A 23,193-nucleotide genomic window follows, 5' to 3' on the forward strand; every position below is an offset into this window, starting at 1 on the left:
AATTAGCAGTGTCATTTGGGAGAGCTGAGGGGCTAGATTCCAAGCTTGGCTTTCACAGGGAATGGACCGGTTTCAGGGCCACTAGCCACCCCCGGGCTCCAGCTTGCTGTCTTTGCTGAAAAGCTTCATGCAGAGCTTCTCAGATTGGAGCCTGTCTTGGTACATGCTTAGCTGAACAACACAAATGCGCCGTGGCCCAGGGGTCCCGTCCTTCCAGGCCTCTCTCCTCAGGGAGCCCGTCCATAGGGTCAGTTTTGTCACAGAGCACAACTGGTAAGATGCCTAGGTGGAGGAGTGAAAGAGTCACTGCGTTTCTGATTTTCTGGCAACGATTTGACTCTGTTTTGCTCTGTAATGTATTTAATTATCTGAATATTTTTCTGTTATTAGCCTTTGCTTCACTTTTGTAAATTAGATGCTAGTTTTGATTGAAAAATGTAAAAAGAATTTATCTTGGAGACTGCTTATAAAAATAATCCCCAATTTTGTTGAGTAGCCCCATAATACTATCTTTCTTTTATTTTTGAACCAAGATGTCTCTCCTAAAGTCTTTTGCAAGCCCAGTAAAAACAATTGGGACACCAGTATCTCCTTTTGCTTCTTAAATGAACCAGTTGTTCCAGATGTGCGAGGAGCTGCTTCTGCCACTCAGAGCTTGCTGGCTGTGCCTGGAAGGGTTCCTACAGCTGTGTGAAGGGGGAGTCATTGTCAGGGGGTTGGTATATGAGTTGATCCCATATTCATTATTAATAACTAACACAGCACCCAGGAGCTGCCAAGAGCATTCTTCAGCTCCACTCAAATGCTTCTAACTGACCCTCCTAAGAAAATGAGAGCAAGCAAACACAAGGGGACTAGTGTGAGTGACTTACTTCTGGCTGAGGGTGGTTACTGGTGCCTTACTGCTGAATGTTCTAGGGCCTGTTTTGGGTAGCAAAGTACCTGGTCCATGGGAGGATATTCTTGTCCTTATCTTACTTTGTCAGCAGATTTCCCAAGAAAGCCCCCAAATGTTGATCAAGACAGAAAATAGGCCTTTTTTGTCTTTTGTGGAGATACACTGTTTAGGCTGATCAGAAATGTCTGGTGATCTACTGCCCGGACTATATTAAGCCATTTTCTAGAAGATAGGATATTAATTTAACACCACTTGGGCATATTAAGAAAATTGGAGAAAATTGGTAGTGAGAATCCAGAAATCCTCCTTTAACAAGCAAGGCACTTGAGGCGTCTGTTTAAGGGTTCACAGCCCCTGTCTGTGTGGTTAGATCTGTCCCTGCTCACTTGACTGCCGGTTCTTATCTCTAAATGCCTTTGGGAATTTACAATTTATTTGGACTTTTGGGGGGAATTCTCTAATTTATCTGTGTTTAAATGGGTGCTGTCTCATACAGTAGTAAGTTTGCATGAGATAAGGTAACTTTTAGAATGAGAGAAAAAAAAGAGGAATCTTGTGTAATTAGAGTCAATGTTGGGAAAACTTGGAGGTGAGTGGGAGGGGCATTCCTGTGAATTTGATAGCACCCAGCCTGAAGGGGAGTCTTGAGGATTTAGAAGGAAAGCACATGTGAGGCCCCAGCACAATGCCTGGCAGAGTAAGAGTGCCTGGCAGAGATGAGAGGTTCCCAGCAAATATTGGCTCCTCCTTTCTTTTATCTCCTTAATGTTTTGTTGATGAAATTGACTCAGCCTGCAATCTGACCTCTGCTGGGCATTTCCTGTAATGCATCTCATGAAAATGGTAACTAATATTTAGTATTTGCCTGGCAACCTAGCATTTCAGGCCCTAAGCATTTCAACCCAAGGGAGTTTATTCATTTAAGAATAAACATTCAAGGTGCATTTACTGAGAACCTATGGTTTGCTAAGGACTGTGCTTGGCCCTGGGTTACAGAAATGGCTAGTCAAGGCCCTAGCTCTCATGGAGTCACATTTCCAGTGCCTCTCAGAAGCTCCAAAATGATAGACACTGTTTAGGAAAAACTCACACTCAAAAGTATTTTTCCCTATTCTGTCACTCAACACAATAATAATCAACGCAAACAGACTTCTGTGACCAAATGTCAGGGTGTGGGGGAGTGGTTCTGTCCACCACCAAGTAAGCAATCAGTTTTGCTATGGACACCAGCTGGGTGTCCTCCAATTCAATTCTGACACTATCTACCTGGAGATAGCGTCAGACCCCACAGGTTGGGGCTCAGTCCCCAAAACTACCTGCTCTTTCTGACACCATTTGCAAGGATGGGACTCCAGAACTTTTGACCGGCCAGCTTCAAGTAGGAGTTCCCACCGTTAATTTGCTGGAGCAGCTCACAGAATTCAGGGAAACATGTTTACTGGTTTATTATAAAGGATGTTACAAAGGATACAGATGAAAAGATGCATAGGGCAAGGTGTGGGGGAAGGAGCTTCCATGCCTTCCCTGGGCACATCACCCTTCAGGAACCTCCGCATGTTCAGCTATCAGGAAGCTCTCCAAACCCTGCCCTCTTGGGCCTTTTATGGAGACGTCGTTGGATAGGCATGATTGACAACCATATAGAAATGTTGTTATAGAACCCAATTTTGGTCTGCTCACCCAGTGCAATAAAATCAGATACCCACACCAAGGCTGTTGCAGTGACAGAAAGGAAGGCATTTATTGCAGAGTGCTGTGCAAGGGGGACCAGGCAGCAAAATGCTCAAAAATCTGACCTTCCAGATGGCTTACAGGCAAGGATTTTTAACGGTGGGGTAAATTTCAGGAAAACAGAAGCTACAGGCAAAATTATAAATCAGTACACCGAGGTTGCACATTGGTTTAAGCTTAAAAGGGCGGGACATCTTGGGGGTAGGGGGTGCTCACAGGTAGATTCAGAGATCTGACTTGCAGTTGATCTTAGTTGCAGAGGCTCTAAGAATTTTGGGGTCAGTAGAAAAATGCTTACTTGCTAGGGGGAGTGACTTTCTCCAAGCCTCTCAAGAAGAAACTTAGAACAAAGGATGGTGGGATCGATAATAGGTAAAGTTTAGTCTTCTTTTCCTCCTAATCTGGGATCTTTGTGGTGAGGGTCTTCAGTGGGGGCCTGAGCCTTTGAAAGACAACTCAGGGACATATGTTAAGATCTTATCTTTAGTTTCTATAGGGCAAGGGAACTTCTCTGGAGCTTTAACTTCCTTGGCTATTGTTCTTAAGCCACTTATTACCTTCTTGTTTACCAAGTTACTTAATTACTTCTAGGGCTAGCTGGATGCCTGGAATTTTTCTTTAAGGAACATTTGGATTTTCCCTTATTTCCATGCCTTCAGGTTTACAGGTCCCTAAAAGTTGGGGGCGGTCCCAGTTTCTATCTCATTGTGATTGGACAAAAAGGGTATGATCTCACCCCAGCAAGGCCTGTTTGTTCAGATTCTGCTTGGCCTCTCTGTACAGCTTTCCTTCTTCTAGGGTATGGGGCGTGTGTAGGAGATGCTTGGCAAATCTTTGATTTACATAGGCTTGCTCTGCCTTCAAGGCCTCTGCAGAGTGAGAGCAGGACTCTGAGCCTAGGGATTACACCATTTTTGTTTTTGAGACAGAGTCTGGGTCTGTCACCCAGGCTGGAATACAGTCGTGAGATCTCGGCTCACTGCAACTTCCGCCTCCTGGGTTCAAGCGATTTTTATGCCTCAGCCTCCCGAGTAGCTGGGATTATAGGCACTCACCACCACGCTTGGCTAATATTTTTGTATTTTTGATAGAGATGGGGTTTCACTACGTTGGCCAGGCTGGTCTTGAACTCCTGACCTCAAAGTGATCCACCCGCCTTGGCCCCCAAAGTGCTGGGATTACAGGCTTGAGCCACTGTGCCCAGCCAGGATTGCAACTTTTGGCTGGCCAGCCCATGCTTATGCTGTTCTTCCTTGCAGAACTGGAGGTCGGTCTTCTCCTGGGCTCAAGTGATCCTCCTGCCTCAGCCTTCTGAGAGGCTGGGACTATAGGCATGCACCACCACATCCAGCTAATTTTTAAATTTTTTGTAGAGACAGGGGTCTCACCATGTTGCCCAGGCTGGTCTCAAACTCCTGGGCACAAGCACTCCTCTCACCTCAGCCTCCAAATTGCTGGGATTATAGATGGGAGCCACAGCACCTGGCCTCACAGTTCTTTCTAGTCAAGCACACTCTAAATCCTAAATCCACTGTGAACTCTGGCCTTTGGCAGTTTGCTCAGCAATAGATCAGCAGCAATAGATGAGCTTAGGTAAGTTGAATTCAGCAGCAGTGCCTTTCTTCCCGAAAGCATCGGTTGTAAGCACATTTATGGCAGCTAAAGGTGGTTTTAATCTCAGTTTCTAAGTGAAGGGGTCTTACCCTTATGAACCCTTTCTAGCAACTGTGTAAGGGTTGGGGCCCCTCCCTTTTCTTACTGTAGCTTCTTCTCTGGGGGCTCCTTCTTGAGGTCCTTACCAAGCTGATGGGAGAAATATCCTTTCTTTAAGTCTGCTGGTAGTTCCATTGGGTGGGGTGGGATTCTCTAATACTCTTTTGCTTAGACCCCTGTTTTTTCAGTAAGAACATTCCTAGCACTGTCTTTTCTGCAAAAGGTTGTTTTCTGCCTCAGGAAGGTCACTTTTTCCAGGACTTTAAAATTCTTTATCCTGGTTTATTTCATGGTAATATCACCAACTAGTATTTATACTCTATTCATAGAACTGATTGGTTTTAAAGGTCCCAATTTACACACACACAAATATTCCCTCCCACCCTCCTTTGGGATTAGACAGGTCTGTTGCCTTGCTATCTATTTTTTTGAGACAGGGTCTCTCTCTGTCACCTTGGCTGGAATGCAGTGGTGCAATCACGGCTCACTGCAGCCTTAACCTCCCACCTCAGCCTCCTGAGTGGGACTACAGGTGTGCACCACCACCCTTGGCTAATTTTTGTATTTTTTTGTAGAGACGGGTTTTGCCATGTTGCCCAGGCTAGTCTTGAGCTCTGGGGCTCAAGTGATCTGCCCGCCTTAGCCTCCCATAATGGTGGGATTACAGGCATGAGCCACCCACACCCAGCCCTTTTTTTAAAAAATGGGTTTTTAAAAAAAAAATGGGTTTGTAAGAGTATTTTGGGAAAGCTAAGTAAGCAGAGGACCCTAAATTGTTATTTAAAATAATTATATGTAATATATTTGAAGCACTTATTTTGTGCCAGGCACTGTTGCTTTTATGGGCACTTGTTTCAGTTAATCATCGTGAATACCTTCTTACCCAGTGTGAGTGGACTCCAGCTTAGGTCCATTTTACAGTTGAAACTGACACTCTAGTAGGATTAAGAGACTTTGACCAAGGTCACACAAGTTAGGGCGGTGCTAGAGCCAGGAGTGTAACTTGTTCTGTATTTGTTCATTTACCCCATTGATGTATTGAGTGCCTGCTTTCTTCAGGGTGCGCTGCAGGGCCCGTGCTCTTAAATACTGTTGTTGGCTGGTGTGAAAAGAACCCTGAATGTTGAGTCAGTAAACCAGGGCTTGAGTCCTAGCTCTGCCACATTCCCGCTATGACCTTGGACAAATAATTTCTGTTCTTTGAGGCTGTCTTTTAAAAGAAGTCTCGCTCTTTATTAGATAGATGGCATACATGGCGAGGCTTTATAAGCGGTAAAGCACTATCAGGTATAAACTATGAATGTCTTGCAATCAGATAATTCTAGCCGTTCTTGCTTGTAGTTTATGTTTTAAGCAATAATTTTGAGGTGAGAGAGCTGGCAGTTTGTAGAAAACCCAGTTTGCAAGAATGAGTGGAGAGAAAGGGAAGTTTCAAATCTGCAGAGGAAGAGGTGTGGGAGCCCGCCCTCTGAAGGTCTGCTTAAAATTCAACTCGCAAAACAGATGAATAAGAGAAAAGGCATACAAGTTTATTTAATATGTATACACAGGAGCCTTCAGAATGAAGACCCAAAGATACAGGGAAAATTGTCCATTTTTATGCTTAGGTTCAACAAAGTATGGACAGCTGTGTGGAAATATGATTGGAGGAAAAGGCTATGATCTAATGCTAATAGGCTGAGTGGGGAAACCCAGCAAGTCTGTCTGTCTAGATTGTTCTCAGCCTCTCTGAGCAGCATTCCTTCCTTCTGGGTATGGGCAGGACTCTCTCTGGAATGGGGGTCTTACAACCTATAGTCAGACAAGGTAGGTCAGGTGATTTCTTTTCTTTTTTGAGATGGAGTTTCACTCTTGTTGCCCAGGCTGGAGTGCAATGGCTCGATCTTGGCTCACTGCAGCCTCTGCCTCCTGGGTTCAAGTAATTCTCCTGCCTCAGCCTCCCAGGTAGCTGGGATTACAGGCGCCCACCACCACGCCCAGCTACTTTTTTGTAGTTTTAGTAGACACAGGGTTTCACCATGTTGGCCAGGCTGGTCTCGAACTTCTGGCCTCAGGTGATCCGCCCGCCTTGGCCTCCCAAAGTGCTGGGATTACAGGCGTGAGCCACCACACCCAGCCAAGTGATTTCTTTATGGACAGTTTTTACACAGAAAGGTGGAGGGAGAGTAATATTTTTAGGTATGATGGCTGGCTTTGGGGAAAAGGGGTTCTGTTTCTGTGACCCACCTTGGAGAAGGAGGGATTCAAGTTTCTCTGGCTAGCCTTGGGGGACAATGGTACTGAGAAGGCTGGAGGGCCTCTTTTCCGTTTCCCAGCCCCTTTCCAGGAGAAGGCTGTGGGGCAGAGTTGGTTCATTAGGAACTCTGAGATTTACCAAAGCATGATCCTTCACATTTAGCTGGGGATCTAGTCAGTTTAAAAGAAGACAAGAAAAACATTTGCCTTGCTTTCCTTTTTAAAACGGCTTTATGGCCTTAAGTAAGTTTCACTGCCCAATTCAGCCTCTAGGGAGGGGCTCACAGGGCCTCAGGGAGGGGCCCAGTGCTTCCGCCTTGAGGATGCTTGCCCAGGATCTCTGGCCTTAGGCCTGCTCACACTCCTCCCAACTTTAAAGAGACAAATCTATTGTAGACTCTAGAAGACTTGCTTGGAAAAAAGTTATGGGTTTTCATTTTTCTCCCGTCTTGATCAACTGTCCTTGTTTAATAATAGAACTAAGCACACTCCTCATATCCATTCTGCTCTTCAGAGGTAAAACCTTCATGGCTTTTCTGAAGTGAGCGTTGTGCTTGTAAATAAATAAAAATAGTACCTAACTGGCTCAGAGGACAAAGAACATGAAGAAAGTGACTCATTAGGTGGCTCAAAAAGCGACTCATTGGTTATTCTATAAATACGTTTGCCATGTTTTAAAAGGCTCACAATCGTGTTTACAAACCAGTGCTGTGGTTAATTTGAGTATATCCTAGTTTCGAAGTGAGAATAATCAGCTTGTGATTCAGACTAATATTTTACTGTCTGTTACTATTTGATTAAATGACACTAAAATCTGAATAATGACTTGTGTCCCCCCTTTCTCTCTCTCTCTTTGCTGTTTTCAGTAGAGCATGCACCATTTTGAACGTGAATTTTCGGTAAAGTAAACTATGCTGATTTCTCAGACTTTAAAGATGCTCTGTTTCTGTGTGTGAAATAGGACCCAAAGTGTCTCGATTGCTGAAGTGATGAACAAGTGGGAAAGCAGATTTGAGACTATTTCCTTATCTGAATATTTAAATGAAATACAGCATCTTTAAAAAGCACCCAGTGACTTCATCTATATTCATTTCATTTTCATCATGACCTTCAAAATCTTCATTTTCACTCTGATTTCAGTTTTAAAATACAGCTCTAAAACCTGCAAATCAACTGCATGGCATTTTGGTATATTTTAATTTTGGAAACCATAACTCTCAAAGTCCCGTTGCTGCAAAAATGTTGATTCCTAGTTACTCTGATGAAGAGGAAAGAGTGTTAGGCACTTGAGCTCTTGGTTACAGGGAGACAACTTACTGGCTTTTATAACTGACGGTAGGGAAAAACAGTTCTTTTGTAAGCATCCTTTATAATTCTCGAGCTGTGACAGGAGTACAGCCTCCTCACCTGCCTGAGGCCAAAGGAGAAGGTGGTTCTCCCGAGAGCTGGGGGCTTGCCTGCTTCGGTTCTCTCCCAAGGGTGGCTGGTAAGTCTGGTGTTACCCTAGTGTGGTCTCATGGCCACTTGGCCTCCCTTCCTGTATGTGACCACAAAGGAGCTCAGAATTAGAGAGACTGTAGATTACCCACTGCTGGCTGCTAACATGGGCCTAAGAGTCGGTGGGGAAGGGAGCCGGGCGCAGTGGCTCACACCTATAATCTCAGCACTTTGGGAGGCTGAGGCGGGTGGATCACAAGGATCAGGAGTTCAAGACCAACCTGGCCAACATGGTGAAACCCCATCTGTACTAAAAATACAAAAATTAGCTGGGCATGGTACCACGCGCCTGTAATCCCAGCTACTCGGGAGGCTGAGGCAGAGAATCGCTTGAACCCGGGAGGCGGAGCTTGCAGTGAGCCGAGATCGCGCCACTGCACTCCAGCCTGGGCAACAGGGCGAGACTCCATCTCAGAAAAAAAGGAACTGGAGGGGGGGACCCTCAGACATCCTGTCCACAAGGCTGTCGAGGGGGTTTCTGGCCTGGCATTCCTCCCTAGATCTGACCTATGCTCTCCCTGCAGCATTCTCTGCCCTCTGACAGGGCCTCTGCTGGACTGCCAGGTTCCCGTGTGGTTTGGTGGAGAAGATTTTGGGGTGGGTAGAGTAAGTAGTTGGCTCTCAGGGATTCTGTCTAAGAGAAAGTGAGATGGGAGAAATCGAGACTGACCTGGTCGTAACTGAAGGTAAGCTGTTTGCAGCATCCCCCTTCCTGGGTGCAAATTCAGGTATCATAAGTCTAACATGGAATCGGTCTGCTCTCATATGTGGCCTGGAGATAAGGGTATTGGAGGTCTCTTGGCAGGAAGGACTCATTCACATTTTAGGGGTGGAGAGAGCGCAGGCAGCAGGCAGTTGTTCCCAGGTTTGTCACAGGCCAAATGGTAACTTTCATTTGGCCTTTGTTGCCCCTGCCCCCTCTTCCCTCCATTGTTAGCCATGTGTTGTAGCTGAAGCTCCAACGGACCTTTCAGGAAGCTTGTGGACCATGGAAAGGGCCAAAAGGAAAAGCCAAAAACAATCAATGGGGCAGACTGAGTGAGACCGAGTCCCAGGTCTGTGTTCCTGCCTCCTCCAGTTTCCACCTTCTGACCCCTAGACCTCCTCTCCCCTCCAGAGTGTTCCAAACTGGCAAGCTGGGTCTGGCCTTCCTTGCCCTGGTTGTACATAAGAGCCACCATGGTTGTTGCAGGCCCAGTGAGGAAAAGTGGACTTGCTGGGACATCAAGCCCCACCGGACTGCTCCAGCCTGCTGAGGCCACATCAGGGAGATCCTGCTGCCTGTCCTTTCGTTCCATCTGCTTTACTGGAGCCCTGGAGCCCTTTGGACAGTGTATTTATTGACACCACCTACATTTTCAAAGAGACTCATTTAAAGTGACAGTGGAAAATCCATGTCCATTTACTTGGACAGTGGAAAATCCATGTACTGAACCCCACCCTCAACTCCCAAACTCCGCGGTGGTGCGTTTGCACTTCTAATTTTGAGGGCCTGGTAATGAGGCCAAAACCAAGGGTTGGTTCTCTGTGAGGCCAAGCAGTTTTGTTCTGTGCCAAGATGGCAGCCCCTACCCCTCAGCCCAGCCCTGAGGCCTGTCTCCAGCCCCCCAAAATCCTTGCCTGGAGGGCTAGTCAGTCTCTAGATGGCCAGTGCTGAGCCTTTAGTAGAACTCCCAAGTACCGCCGCAGCCGAGAGCCTGTCCTTAACTGCACAGTGATTCTTCTGCCGGGGGTCAAAGCACAAACCTGGGAGGCAGAAACCCTGGAGCTCCTTCTGTTACACTACGTGGCCCTGAATATCAAGTCCAGATTCCACTGCCCTTTTCTGGCTATTGGGTGGGAGGGTGCTGGGGAAGGGCACTGGCACCTACTCACTCCCAAGTGGGCAGAGCTCACTCCTTCGGGCCCACTTGGTGTTGCAGTCAAGAGACTCAGTTCCAAAAACCTTCAGCAGAGGTCTCCCCTCCTCCTGGTATTTCACTGGTTGCTCTCCAGAAGTCCTCTTCAGAGGAATGCTTATCACACATGCTTATTCTCCGTTTTCCCACTTCAACAGTTACTTCAGGTTTAAAGTCCTTTTTATCTCTGTAACCCTGTGACATAAAGCCAGGAACATTTTCCCACAATCCACCTTAGCATAAAACATAACAATTTCATTCATCAGTTGTTATTGTGTAGAACCAATGAACATGTTGGTCATTTGTCTGTATTTAATCTTTTTTGTATTGCTATATTTGAGCATTCCAAGATTGCAGAGCATGAGCGTGTGTATTTGTGTGATTCTTTAATTTCAGCTGCCTTAGGTTTGAGTAAAAGATGTAAAGAAAGGTAAGTGATTTTCTATCGTAAGCCTTTAACCGATACCTGTCACACTTGGTGAAAAGGATGTACTTACCTGAGTATTGTGTTGGTGATTCTGAGCCAGTCGTCCATACAAACTTAAGTAGGGTAGCTTTACCTGTTACTTATCACAACTCAGTAGCAGTGTAGGGGAAACCACCTGGCAGAATGTCTCCCTGGAGTAGCCCTGGGAGGGACAGAGACAGCATCTGACAGGCAGAGTCTCAGAGCTGCAAGGTCACAGGAGACGAGGCAACTAACTGTGGCACAGGAACATTCTTTAAGGCAAGGCTTTTTCTGAACTCGGTGTTTATTCTGTCCTGAGAGAACCATTCATTGATTCCAAAATATGAAATTCGAGTTGCAAATGTCCATGTGCCTGGAAGCTGAGGGAAGTTTTAGACACCTGCCCAGTTTCCCTCTCCTTGCCCACTGCGGTACAGCACGACATTCTAGTTTCTCCTGATGCTTCATCAAAGACATTTAGTGCAGTTCTGTCCTGTTCCTTGGTTGGGCCACAATGGAGAGAATAGTACTTGAGAAGGATTTCTCTGTAAGAATACCATGGCAGAGAGACCCCTCTGCCCCCTGCTTTGCATTGCTAACAGTTATTAGCACTTTATATTTCTTTAATGCAACCTAATAGGAAATTATTATTCGAGACAGACTCCTCTGGGAAATGCGTAACCCAGGAGGCACTGATTCCTTGCTGAGAATCCTGAGTGGTCTGTCATTTTACATAAGATCACATCCTTCAAATATTGTGTATGTTGGAGCAGCGAAAGAACTGTTCATCCCTTATGAATAACTGACATTCAGGAAGCCCAACTCCATCATGCAGATGTCTATCTTTAATTGCTAGCTCAGAAGCAGACAGAGCTTCCTGGGACCTGGCTAAAGTAACTGATAGATGGTACTCTTCTTTGGGAACTATTACTAATATTTGCAAATGGAGTCAGAGCCTCATCTATGCAGAGAATGTCACCATATGTGGTTTCATGTAATCTGTAATTATTTGTTCCAACAGCCTTTAACATGACTATTGTTTGAGAAACATGGCAACTTTTAATTCCCCTTTGATACTTCTAGCTTTCTTTAGTATTCTAAGAACTCATACAGTACTAGGTATGTTGGTCCCTCTGAGGAAAACATGTGGACTCTCACCAGTCCGTTGTGCTCAGGACTGAGCAGTAGCGTGTGTGCAGGGCAGCTGTGGAGGGGAATACTGATTGTCCCCCTTTTCCTCCACAGGGATATCTGCATTACCTCCACCTCCTCCACCTCCACCACCACCACCACCAGCAGCTCCCCTGCCTCCTGCGAGCACCGAGGCACCTGCGCAGCTCTCGTCTCAGGCTGTGAATGGCATGAGCCGAGGGGCCTTGCTCAGCTCCATCCAGAATTTCCAAAAAGGAACTTTGAGGAAAGCCAAAACCTGTGATCACAGTGCTCCGAAGATCGGCTGAAGCTTCCTGTTTACACTTGGAGGGAAAAGTTCTTTTTTATTCCTACTCACCCCTACCCCCCAAACTACCCTCTTCCTGGGAAAGTAATTGCTGAGCCAGTACAGCCACAAACAGTACTATTTTGCAGATGCTCATGTAAGAAGCTTTTCAAGAGAGAAATAATTCTTTAAGCAGAATAAAGTTAGGCTGGCATTGCTCCCTTAAGATCTTGCTCCTTTATTAACCCTGTAAAGGAGTCTTGTTTATCCTCTAATGGCCAGGCTTTTGGGACAGCAGCATATTGAAATATTTTCACCAACTAAAGGAAATAGACAGAAAAACAATGACAATATTCAATCACAGCAGTAAATGGCCTTTGTGTTGCAATCCCTTCTACCCCATTAGACAGCTCCTAGAAACATTCCTCTTACAGTTCATTTCTCTAAAGCATTTTCTGATTCTTAGATAACTCCAATTTTTGCTACCTTTATCTTAGACATTAACACTATAGCCCAAAGCATAGTTACTTTGCTAAATCAGAAAGCAACTGAGTTCTTTGTTTTCCTCTCAAATAGAATGGGGAACGTTCACAACATTCTCTTAAGTTAACAGGAATACCATTGTGGTTATAGAACTCAGGACTGCTAAAGCAACTACTCTAGACCCATAGTTCTTTTTAGTTAGAATGTATTGAAACAGACAAAAATATTAACATCAGAAAAAGCTCTTGCCAATTAGAGGATCTTCTTAATCCTCAGCAATTAAGTTTGGGGTTTGAGGGGGGCAGGTCATTGTTACAACAGAAGTAAATTTGGCATCTATAGAAATCAATTATGATTTTTGAAAGATTTATCTAAATATATCAATATAGCATCTCTTTAATGTTAGTCATTAGAAAGATCCTTTATCCTGATTTGCTTAAACCTTTCAATAAATTGCACTTTAAAGGATTATAAATAATCCATTTAAAAATTCAAGTACACACATCAGTGTTGGTTACTATGCAGAGAATGTCATTGTGTATAGTTTCATGTAATCTGTGATGTCAGCTGTATTTTTTATTAAAATCATGTCAAGAAAACGTGTTGTCTGTAGCTTGACAAGATATTTCAAATGAGAACTTTTTGTAGCATCTGTTGTTAACAAAGAATAGATTCAGTCTAAGGTTTCCTTCTTACCTATCCTGTCTCTTATTCTTTTGTGTCTCACTTTTCCTCTAAGAACTAAAAATCCTGTCTTGCTACTTAAATTAGGTACCACCTATATGCTTCTCTAACTAATTTAAACCCATCTTTTCCATCTCAGCTTCTGAAGAGGGCAGTATTTGACAGAATATCTGATCTTTGGAAATGGGAAAAACACCTGATATAAACTTTGCCATAATTTTAAAGAGAATGCTATTAGAATTAGGCATTTGGAGAGTCTGTGGAGAAGTTCCTGTTTCAAGTGTGATGCAACCTAGGTGATTACCTGATGGAGGCTTGTGAGGCCTGAGTCCTTCTGAAGTCAGTTTTGCTGACTATTTTGGATAGTTCAGATATATGAATACAAACAGGTAATGGTCTTGTACAGTATCAGCTTATTTTCCACATGGAACTAATTTCTTTTGTTGTTATTTTTAAGACAGGGTTTCGCTCTTTCACTCAGGCTGGAGTGCAGTGACCCAATCACAGCTCACTGCAGCCTTGACCTCCCAGGGCTCAAGCAATCCTCCTATAGGCACACCACCAGATACCTGGGTTTTTTGTTTTGTTTTTTTTGTTTTGTTTTTGTAGGCAGGGTTTTTGCAACGTTGCCCCAGGCTGGTCTCAAACTCCTGGGCTCAAGCAATCCCTGCCTCAGCCTCCCAAAGTGCTGGGATTATAGGCATGAGCTACTGTGGCCTGGCAGCACTAATTTCTTAATAGAATTTCAAGTTTTCTACCCACATTGACTTTTTTTTTTCTATATCTTTTCTTTCTTTGTAGAGATGGGGTTTTGCCATGTTCCCCAGGCTGGTCCTGAACTCCTACACTCAAGGGATACACCCACCTCGGCCTCCCAAAGTGCTAGGATTACACGTTTGAGCCACCACACCCAGCCAATTCTTTTTTTTTTTGAGACGGAGTCTTGCTCTGTTGCCCAGGCTGGAGTACAGTGGCGCCATCTCTGCTCACTGCAACCTCCGCCTCCTGGGTTCAAGCAATTATCCTGCCTCAGCCTCCCGAGCAGCTGGGTCTACAGGCGCATGCCACCATGCCCGGCTTTAGTAAAGACAGGGTTTCACCATGTTAGCCAGGATGGTCTTGATCTCCTGACATCATGTTCTGCCCGCCTTGGCCTCCCAAAGTACTGGGATTACAGGCATGAGCCACCACGCCCAGCCCAGCCAATTCTTTCAATATAAAAATACAACAGTCATGGCCAGGTGTGGTGGCTCATGCCTGTAATCCCAGCAGTTTGGGAGGGCCAAGGCAGGTGGATCACCTGAGGTCAGGAGTTCAAGACCAGCCTGGCCAACATGGTGAAACCCCACCTCTACTAAAAACACCAAAATTAGCCGGATGTGGTGGCTAATTTCCTACTCCTGAGGCTGAGGCAGGAGAATCACCTGAACCTGGGAGATGGAGGCTGCAGTGAGCCAAGATTGTGCCATCACACTCCAGCTTGGGGAACAGAGCCAAACCTTGTCTCAAAAAAAAAAAAAAAAAAATTAGTAATGTTAGAAATTCCTTTATTCCTTATCAAAACAAACTAACAGTAAATGTATATTATATGCTTTAATTTTATACATATAAGTTATCTTGTTTGGATATATCTTTCATCAGGACTCTGCCACATCCATACTTTGTCCTTGTGGTGAGAGAGGATAAAATGTTATATAATTTGTTATTCAAAGAACATGGCAACCGTAACAGACAAAAGGAAGCATGGCATCTAGGGCAGGAGAGTGGAGAGTTTTCCATACACAAACACATTTAAACTTCCCTGTACAAAAATACCTGCTGTTGCTTTAGAAATCGTTTTCCTTTATGAGTAGTCAGGTCTTGCAGTACAAATCCAGGTGCAGTGCCAGCAAGTATTTCAAATAAATTTCAACGACTTGATATTCAAGTCCAAACTAAATATTTAATGTTTTCTTTATTGCAAATATGATGTCTTTGACCTGAGGTATAGAGTTGTCCTCTAGAATCTTTGCATAAGGCATAGGGACGTCAGCACCAGTGACACGAACAGCAGGAGCATCCAGGAAATTGAACGCAGGACCTAGGAGAAGGAAGGCTCAACTGAGAGAGTGCAAATGCCAGCTGGGCACTACCACCTTGGCACAGAGGTGTGGCTGACCAGGAAGAGAAAATGTAAGGAATGCTAATTATGGGGAACCGCTTTCTGGATTTGCTTTTAAAAATATCTGCCTGAAGAGAAATGCCAAACTTACAAGTTTAAAGTTGAAGTCGTTTGGCCACTCCTAGCTTTCAATCTCTTTATCCTGTACGTATTCAGGTACATGATGTTTACTATAGCTTGACTGTATTCTAGAACCAGTTTCTTTGAAATACCTTCCATGATCCTGGCACAGATTTCAGCTCCTACTCCAAACTGTGGCCAGCCTCCTTCCACAGTTACGAGATGATTTGTCTTCATGACACTGGCTTCTATGGTTTCCATGTCCATTGGTCTAATGGTACGCATATTTATCACCTAAACAGGTAATATAATCAAGTTGACAGAGCTATTGCAGCACAAATAGAGCCTTATCCCCATAATACCATTTCCTTTTTTGTTTCCTGTTAATCTTTGTATCTAGGAAAATCTAATCTGCCTATGAATACCTATTCATGAATGTACAAACTGTAAAAGGAAAAATTTTAATTAAAACAAAGATCTGTATGTCTACCACAAACAGCTCTGTGCAGTTACAGGATTCATTTATCTTCCTTCACTTTTTTATTTCTTTTGAGATGGAGTTTTGCTCTTGTCCAGGCTGGAGTGCAGTGGCGTGATCTCGGCTCACTGCCACCCCCGCCTTCCCAGTTCAAGCCATTTTCCTGCCTCAGCCTCTGGAGTAGCTCGGATTACAAGCATAGACCACCACGCCTAGCTAATTTTTGTATTTTTAGTAGAGATGGGGTTTCAACATGTTGGCCAGGCTGGTCTTGAACTCCTGACCTCAGGTGATCCACCACGCCCAGCCAATCCTCCTTCACTTTAAATTCCCTCATCAAAATAAGTTAACAGTTAACAGCTGAGTGCCCATCATGTACCAAGCACTACACTAAGTGTAATTCTCACAACAGCCCTATGACGGGACAGTATTTATATTATCCCCGTTTTATAGCTGATGAAACAGATTTAGAGTATATAACTTGCCCAAGTATAACTAGCACATGGTGAGTTTCTAAAAGATCCAGAACCTCAGAAGGGTGAGGTGGGAGCATCACTTGGGCCCAGGAGTTCACGGTTACAGTGAGCCACGATCCAGCCACTGCACTTCAGCCTGGGCAACAGAACAAAAGCCTGTATTTTTCTCTCTCAGGGGGTATCACTGAGAACCAGAAGAGGTTCAGAGAGCTCCCGCTGTCTCTCAAAAAAAAAATATCCAGAACCTAAGTGACCTGAGTGGTAAAAAGCTAAGTATGTGAACTGCAGGCAGATTCCCAGCTTTAAGCAGAGACAGAAATGAGTGACAAAGCAAGGTTTTACATCTAATTAACCTGTTACAGAACTCTTCTGGGTCTTAAATCTAAAAGGAGCCCTTCTAATTCTTTAAGAACAAGTAAATGTCCACTCACCTCACATTCAACTCCTTCTTTAGATAGCACTGCTGCAGCTTCTAAGCAGTGGCCCACAGGTCTTGAATGGGAAACCACAGTTATATGTGTTCCTGAAAACAGAGTGGTCACAGATCAGAGATCAGGTTGAAACTGAAGATGCTACACCACTGTGCAGCCAGCTGTGGCTCTTGTTCATTCATAGTCTTCAATTCAACTTCATTCCAGTGAGCTGAGGAATGTGGCAGCCTTCCTAGAAATGAAACACAAACCTACCAGACTGAGATCTAGAAAAGCACAACTGAATGAGAAATTGGGGCATCTTGAGCTCATCCTATAATTTTTCAGTCAAAGTAAATGACAGTAACTTCTAGATTAAATTTTACCAAAATTGAGGGGCTGGATTAAAAATACTGTTTATATATCTTAGTTTTCTTACCTTGCCTTTCTATTTTGGCTTTTCCAATAGGAATCAGAAAATCTTTTGACTGAGCTTCCGGAGGAAATTCAAAAGGAACCCCATACATCAATTCATTCTCTAGCACCACCACTGAAAAACATAAATATTTAAACAAAAGTAATTAATCACATCCAGAATGACTAAAACTGCATAGAAAGCAATATCATTCATCTTGTGAGAAGTTTCATTGTGCTGATTAGCCTTATCTCTACCATGACCAGCAGCCTTGAGAGCAGTTTAGGTACTTAAATTTGTAGTTTGGTCAATATAATTTTATCTATCAAACCAGTATTGTGGGTGTGCAGTAAATGTCCCCTTTACCTAGCTGGCCCCTTATTTTCGGAAATAGGAAAAGCAAGCACATTCTTTACTGTCTTTACTATATAAAGTATTAACATTCTATATGATATATCTAAGCCTAACTAAAAGACTTTAATGGTTTCCTCTGTGCAAATATATCATTTTAGTTTTTCAATCTTCAAAAAAAACCAAAGGGTCCCTGTGCTGACCTGGATTGTTATCCCGAATGGCTGATTTAATAAGTCCTTTAGCATCCTCTGAATTCCAGGGGCTGACCACCTTTAAGCCTGGGCAGTGCCCATACCAGGCAGCAAAGCACTGTGAGTGCTGGGCAGCTACACCTGCTGAGGCACCATTGGGTCCCCTGAAGACTATAGGCACAGGCTGAAGGCCACCAGACATGTAGTAGGTCTTGGCAGCTGAGTTTATAACCTGGTCAATGGCTTGCATGGAGAAATTGAAGGTCATAAATTCACAAATGGGCCGCAACCCAGCCTGTAAAATCAAAAACATGGATGTTAAAAAGACTAGAAACAGCAACAAACAGTAGCAAACAAATCACTCCAAGTCTTCCAACATTCAAATAATGTTTTTATTTTTTATTTTTATTTTTTATGGACAGGGTCTCACTGTCACCCATGCTGGAGTGCAGTGGCACACATCATAGCTCACTGCAGCCTCTAACTCCTAGGCTCAAGTAATCCTTCCTCAGCATCCCGAGTAGCTGGGACTGCAGGCAAGCACCACCACATCTACCTACTTGGTATTTTTTTGTTTTTTTCCCAAATGATGTTTTTAAAAGGTGATGTTAAATCTCTTTGGGGATGGGCACAGTGGCTCACGCCTGTAATCCCAGCACTTTGGGAGGCCAAGGCGGTCGGATCACTTGAGGTCAGGAGTTCAAGACCAGCCTGGCCAACTTGGTAAAACCCCATCTCTACTAAAAACACAAAAATTGGCTAGGCACAGTGGCGCGACCTGTAATCCCAGCCACTATGGAGGCTGAGGCAGGAGAATCGCTTGAACCTGGAAGCTGAGATGGTGCCAGTGCACTCCAGGCTGGACAACAGAGTGAGACTCTGTCTCAAAAGAAAGAAAAAGAAAACAAGAAATGTCTTTGGATAAGTTTCATAAAGAGTATTACATACCATAGCTGCACCTACAGCAATTCCAGCAAAGCCCATCTATAAAGTAAAATATAAACATAAGTGAAAATCCATAAAAATGAGGATAATGGACACTAACAGACATGCCCTCCAGGGTCTGCTTCCCACTGGAAGGCTTACCTCTGATATGGGAGTATCAATAATCCTCTTGTCTCCATATTTCTTCCACAGCCCTCGACTAACCTACAATTAAGAGTTGATCCCTTAAGTGTATCTGGGGGTAACAGTGACCTCAATTTTGTATAACTTTCACATATTTTAGTTACCTTGTATGCCCCATCATACTGGGCAACTTCTTCTCCAAGCAGAAATACCTTCTCATCTCTTTCCAGCTCCTCATCCATACCCTGATTTATAGCATCACGAACTGTCACCTGTCACAGGTATGCAAAAACAGTCAATACAGAATTGTTTGGGATTCAACTAAGATTTTCTTCCTTTATATTTACCTAGGCTGCCCACAGCATACAATATAAAAACACTAGAACAAGCTTCTCTCTAAAAACTCAAAGAATTCTAAAAGTAACATTTCTATTACACATAGTTGGTCTTTGCATGTGTTAATGTACTGAGTGCTCACTAGGTGCCAAGCACTGCCAAATACTTTGCATCCAGAATGTAGGAGTTGCTATTTTAATATAATGAATGGTAAAATCTAGTTAAAAAAAGGAAGGAGAGGAGAATTAACATACAATCCATCAATTCCACTTCTATGTATATGCCCCAAATAATTGAAAGCAGGGATTCAAGCATATACTTGCACATCAATGTTCACAGCAGCATTACTCACAATAGACAAAACAAGGCCAGGCACGGTGGCTCACACCTGTAATTCCAGCACTCTGGGAGGCCAAGGCAGGTGGATCACTTGAGGTCAGGAGTTCGAGACCACCCTGGCCAACATGGTGAAACCCATTCTCTACTAAAAATACAAAAATTGGCCGGGTGTGGTGGCGGGTGCCTGTAATCCCAGCTACTCAGGAGGCTGAGGCAGAATTGCTTGAACCCAGGAGGCAGAGGTTGCAGTGAGCTGAGATAGTGCCATTGCACTCTAGCCTGGGCAGCAAGAGCAAAACTCCGTCTCAAAAAAAAAAAAAAGAAAATGTCGGGCTGAGCGAGGTGGCTCATGCCTGTAATCCTAGCACTTTGGGAGGCCAAGGCAGGCAGATCACTTGAGGCCAGGAGTTCAAGACCAGCCTGGGCAATATGGTGAGACGCTGTCTGTACTAAAAATACAAAAATTAGCCCGGTGTGGTGGCACCGGCCTGTAATCACAGCTACTCAGGAGTGTGAGGCGCGAGAATCCCTTGAGCCCAGGAGGTGGAGGTTGCAGTGAGCTGAGATCGCGCCACTGCACTCCAACCTGGGTGACAGAGGGAGACTCTCTCAAAAAAATATACATATATATATTATTCAGCCTTAGGAAAGAATCAAACTCTGACGCATGCTACAACATGGATGAACCTTGAGGACATTACGCTGAGATAAGCCAGACACAAAAGGACAAATGATGCCACTTATATGAAGTTCTAGAATAGGCAACCTCATAGAGACAGAAAAGTACAACAGGGGTTACCAGGGGTTTGGGGAAGGGAAATGAGGAGTTACCGAGTAATGGACAGTTTCTGCTTGGGATGATTAAAAAGTTCTGGAAATGGATGGTGGTTAATGGTTGTACAACATGGTGAATGTACTTAATGCCACTGAATTATACACTTCTAAAAAGTACATTTTAAGTTAGGTCCATTTTGCTTCAATTTAAAGAAAAAAACATGGAGTGAGGGAGGAAACGCCTAGTCTTAGTTTTCCCCCATTGCCCAGCCAGCTGTGAGGTGGTGACTCGCCGGTGTGCTAAGCGCCAGGCGGCGACAGAGGCAGCAGGAGCTCCACGAAGGATGCTGGCTCCGCAAACCCAAGGCCCACGGCGCCGGAAGGCCACAGCGCCGGAAGGCCACAGCGCAGGCGCGACTCCGGCCTCCTTCCCGAGAGAACGGGGGACCCTCCCCGCCCTCGTCCGACGAGCGCCCGCGCCTGTTACCTGCAGCGCAGCCGGCGCGGTCCAGTGAAAGCGCCTCTTCAGCAGCCCGGAGACCTGGCAAGGAGAGAGGAAGATGACGGCGGGACGCAGGGTGGGCAGGGGTCGCGTGGGAATACAGGCCGCGCGCTGCTGCCTACCTCCCGAAGGGGTCTCCGCACCAAGCCAGACACCGCCGCCATCTTGGTCGTGTCCTCTATCCGCTGCCAAATGACAACAGAGGGGCCGGCAGACGTGAGCAGGCCCCGCCTCCACCGGCGCGGGCCAATGGCAAGGCGCGCCGCCTGCGTGACCCGCCCACCCGCCCACCGGGTGAGGGGCCGCGGGGCCGGGCTGAGGTGGCGTGTGGGTGGCCGTGCCCCTCTGCCTGGAGCCGCCTCAAATCAACTTTATTGACAGTAGGCGGTGACCGGCAGGCGGGGTGCACGCTGGGCACACGTGCCTGGTCGGTGTTACTTGAAGCGTGGGGACTAGAAGTCAGACCCTGAGGAGCATGATCTCTGGAAGCTGGAGAGACCTTAAGAGTTAGGCCAACCTGTTGTGGGTGCTGGAATCCTTTGGGCACCAAGAAGTGCTTGCACACGCTCTAGTGATGGGGAACTTAACACTTCATTAGTGAGTCTATTCTTCCCTGGACAGTGCTGTCTGTTGATTCCTTATAATGCACATCATAGCTTTCATTGATTGCATTAAGCACCTACTGTGAGCCAAGCATTGAGATATGTGCTGTATAGCTCATTCTCACAGTACCCCACTTGGGTAATTAGTGTTATTATTATCTCCATTTTGAAGACGGTTAAACTGAAGCAGAAATTGATTAAATGAGCCGATATTTTAATTTAGGACTGTCTTGACTCTAAAGCATGGTCTTTTTCCCACTGCTTCCTAAAGCAGAAGTGGAGTCCTGCTTGGGGGAAGGTTACAACAACTTTAGAGAAGGGCGGCCCTATGGATGTAGCAGGACAAGCCGCAGACGAAACTCCTCAGACACCGAGTTAAAGAAGGAAGGGGTTTATTCGGCCAGGGGCATTGGCAAGACTCCTGTCTCAAGAGCCGAGCTCCCCGAATGAGCAATTCCTGTCCCTTTTAAGGGCTCACAGCTCTAAGGTGTGCGTGAGAGGGTCATGATTGATTGAGCAAGCAGTGGGTACGTGACTGGGGGCTGCAAGCACCGGTAATTAGATCGGAACAGGATAGGGATTTTCACAGTGCTTTTCTATACAATGTCTGTAATCTATAGTTAACATAACCGATTAGGTCGGGGTCGATCTTTACCAGGCCCAGGGTGTGGCACCAGGCTGTCTGTTTGTGGATTTCATTTCTGCCTTTTAGTTTTTACTTTTTCTTTCTTTGGAGGCAGAAATTGGGCATAAGACAATATGAGGGGTGGTTTCCTCCCTTATGGGGAGGTGCCAAACACTTGGCCATAGGGACAACCTCTGGAAGCTCATTAGTCTTAATTTGGCCCTTGGGGGTCAGATGGGACAATTGAGCACCCAGTCTCCACCCATCCCCAAGACATTCCAAACATTCCCTTCTATGGATCACAGCTGCAGGCTGCCAAATTAGGAATTTGCAACTTCCAGTAGGTTGCTGACTGGGAATGGGAGGGGGTGGAGGCAAAGGCAGAACAGGCGGATGCTGGGAAGTCTGTGGCAGCAACAGAGCCAGACTAGGAGGCAACTTCCAGATGGAGAGGAGGGGGACAGTTTTGAGATCTATTTGGGCTAGAATCAATAGGAATGCTGTAAGTGCTAGGGAAGAGCAGAGGAAAATTTTGGATTTTTGTCATTGCTGGATGGATAGATGGGGTAAGGGAGGAGCCTGGGGCAGTGTAAGTGCCAGGAGCTGGGGAAGTAAGAGTGTATTTTTGTTTATTTTTTGAGATGGAGTTTCACTCTGTCACCCAGGCTGAAGTGCAGTGGGCCTCACTGCAACCTCTGCCTCCCAGGTTCAAGCTATTCCCCTGCTTCAGCCTCCCGAGTAGCTGGGATTACAGGCACCTGCCACCATGCCCGGCTAATTTTTTTTATTTTTAGTAGAGATGAATTTTCACTATGTTGACCAGGCTGGTGTTGAACTCTTGACCTCAAGTGATCCACCCGCCTCAGCCTCCCAAAGTGCTGGGATTACAGGCATGAGCCACTGCAGCCAGCCTTTATTCTTTAGATGACTGGGACATACCCAGGTTGCCTGGAGCCTAGGGCCTAGTCAGGGCTAAAGGTAGAAATTTGGGGACAGCTGCATAGAGATGACATTTACTCTCTGGGACTGTTTCATCTGTAAAATGGACAGAAGATCTTCAAAATATGGAATCAACACCTTCTGAGTCTCCCTCACCTGCCACCATCGTCTAGTCCCAACTGTCCCTGCCAGGAAGCCTCAGGAATGGCCAGCACTTCCTAGACTGCCACAGCATCCCTGAGAAACTCCTGAACTTGAGATTTCAGCCCCCAAAAGTTTGTGGGTGGTGCTCAGAATGAAAAAGTGAATCAGTCTTTCCCACCTTTCCCACAACCTAGCACCAAAAGATTTCAGGATCAGATTTGCCAAGCAAAAGGAGATGTTACAGGAAAGCAGTCCCGATCGAGATCCCAAGAGAGAGTTCTTGGATCTCACACA

General features: G+C 45.2%; 3 protein-coding genes across 41 annotated transcripts in view; 2 read left to right on the forward strand and 1 right to left on the reverse strand.

The window, feature by feature from the left end:
• The window catches only part of PXK (PX domain containing serine/threonine kinase like), a 93,216-nt gene extending 80,276 nt beyond the window's left edge, over positions 1-12,940 (forward strand). For 17 of the 37 annotated variants that reach the window (XR_010155261.1, XM_001174144.7, XM_009445725.4 and 14 more), the window contains one exon: positions 11,666-12,940. Coding sequence is in view for 36 of the 37 variants with exons in the window: in XM_001174144.7 (XP_001174144.1) it covers positions 11,666-11,880 (215 nt within the window). In the remaining variant the exon portion in view is untranslated. Of the gene's footprint in view, positions 1-533; positions 780-7,443; positions 7,590-10,368; positions 10,403-11,665 lie in introns of those variants that run through there. The other 20 variants (XM_001174103.7, XM_063805938.1, XM_063805939.1 and 17 more) reach the window with 6 other exon arrangements.
• A 1,668-nt stretch (positions 12,941-14,608) lies between these two features.
• Positions 14,609-20,789, reverse strand: PDHB (pyruvate dehydrogenase E1 subunit beta). The gene is given in 10 exon segments (NM_001246418.1): positions 14,609-15,105; positions 15,399-15,540; positions 16,632-16,723; positions 17,050-17,160; positions 17,580-17,865; positions 18,519-18,554; positions 18,657-18,719; positions 18,803-18,910; positions 20,575-20,628; positions 20,712-20,789. Coding segments are annotated over 10 exon segments (1,080 nt in total). The 5' UTR covers positions 20,754-20,789; the 3' UTR covers positions 14,609-14,959.
• KCTD6 (potassium channel tetramerization domain containing 6) overlaps positions 20,099-23,193 on the forward strand; it is a 69,687-nt gene continuing 66,592 nt past the window's right edge. Inside the window, exon 1 of one of the 3 annotated variants that reach the window (XM_063805954.1) lies at positions 20,099-20,665. In XM_063805954.1, coding sequence (XP_063662024.1) covers positions 20,648-20,665 — 18 coding nt within the window. In that variant the 5' untranslated portion in view covers positions 20,099-20,647. Of the gene's footprint in view, positions 20,666-21,129; positions 21,187-23,193 lie in introns of those variants that run through there. The other 2 variants (XM_063805956.1, XM_063805953.1) reach the window with 2 other exon arrangements.

Source organism: Pan troglodytes, chromosome 2 (genome assembly GCF_028858775.2).
Source record: "Pan troglodytes isolate AG18354 chromosome 2, NHGRI_mPanTro3-v2.0_pri, whole genome shotgun sequence".
NCBI classification, from domain to species: domain Eukaryota; kingdom Metazoa; phylum Chordata; class Mammalia; order Primates; family Hominidae; genus Pan; species Pan troglodytes.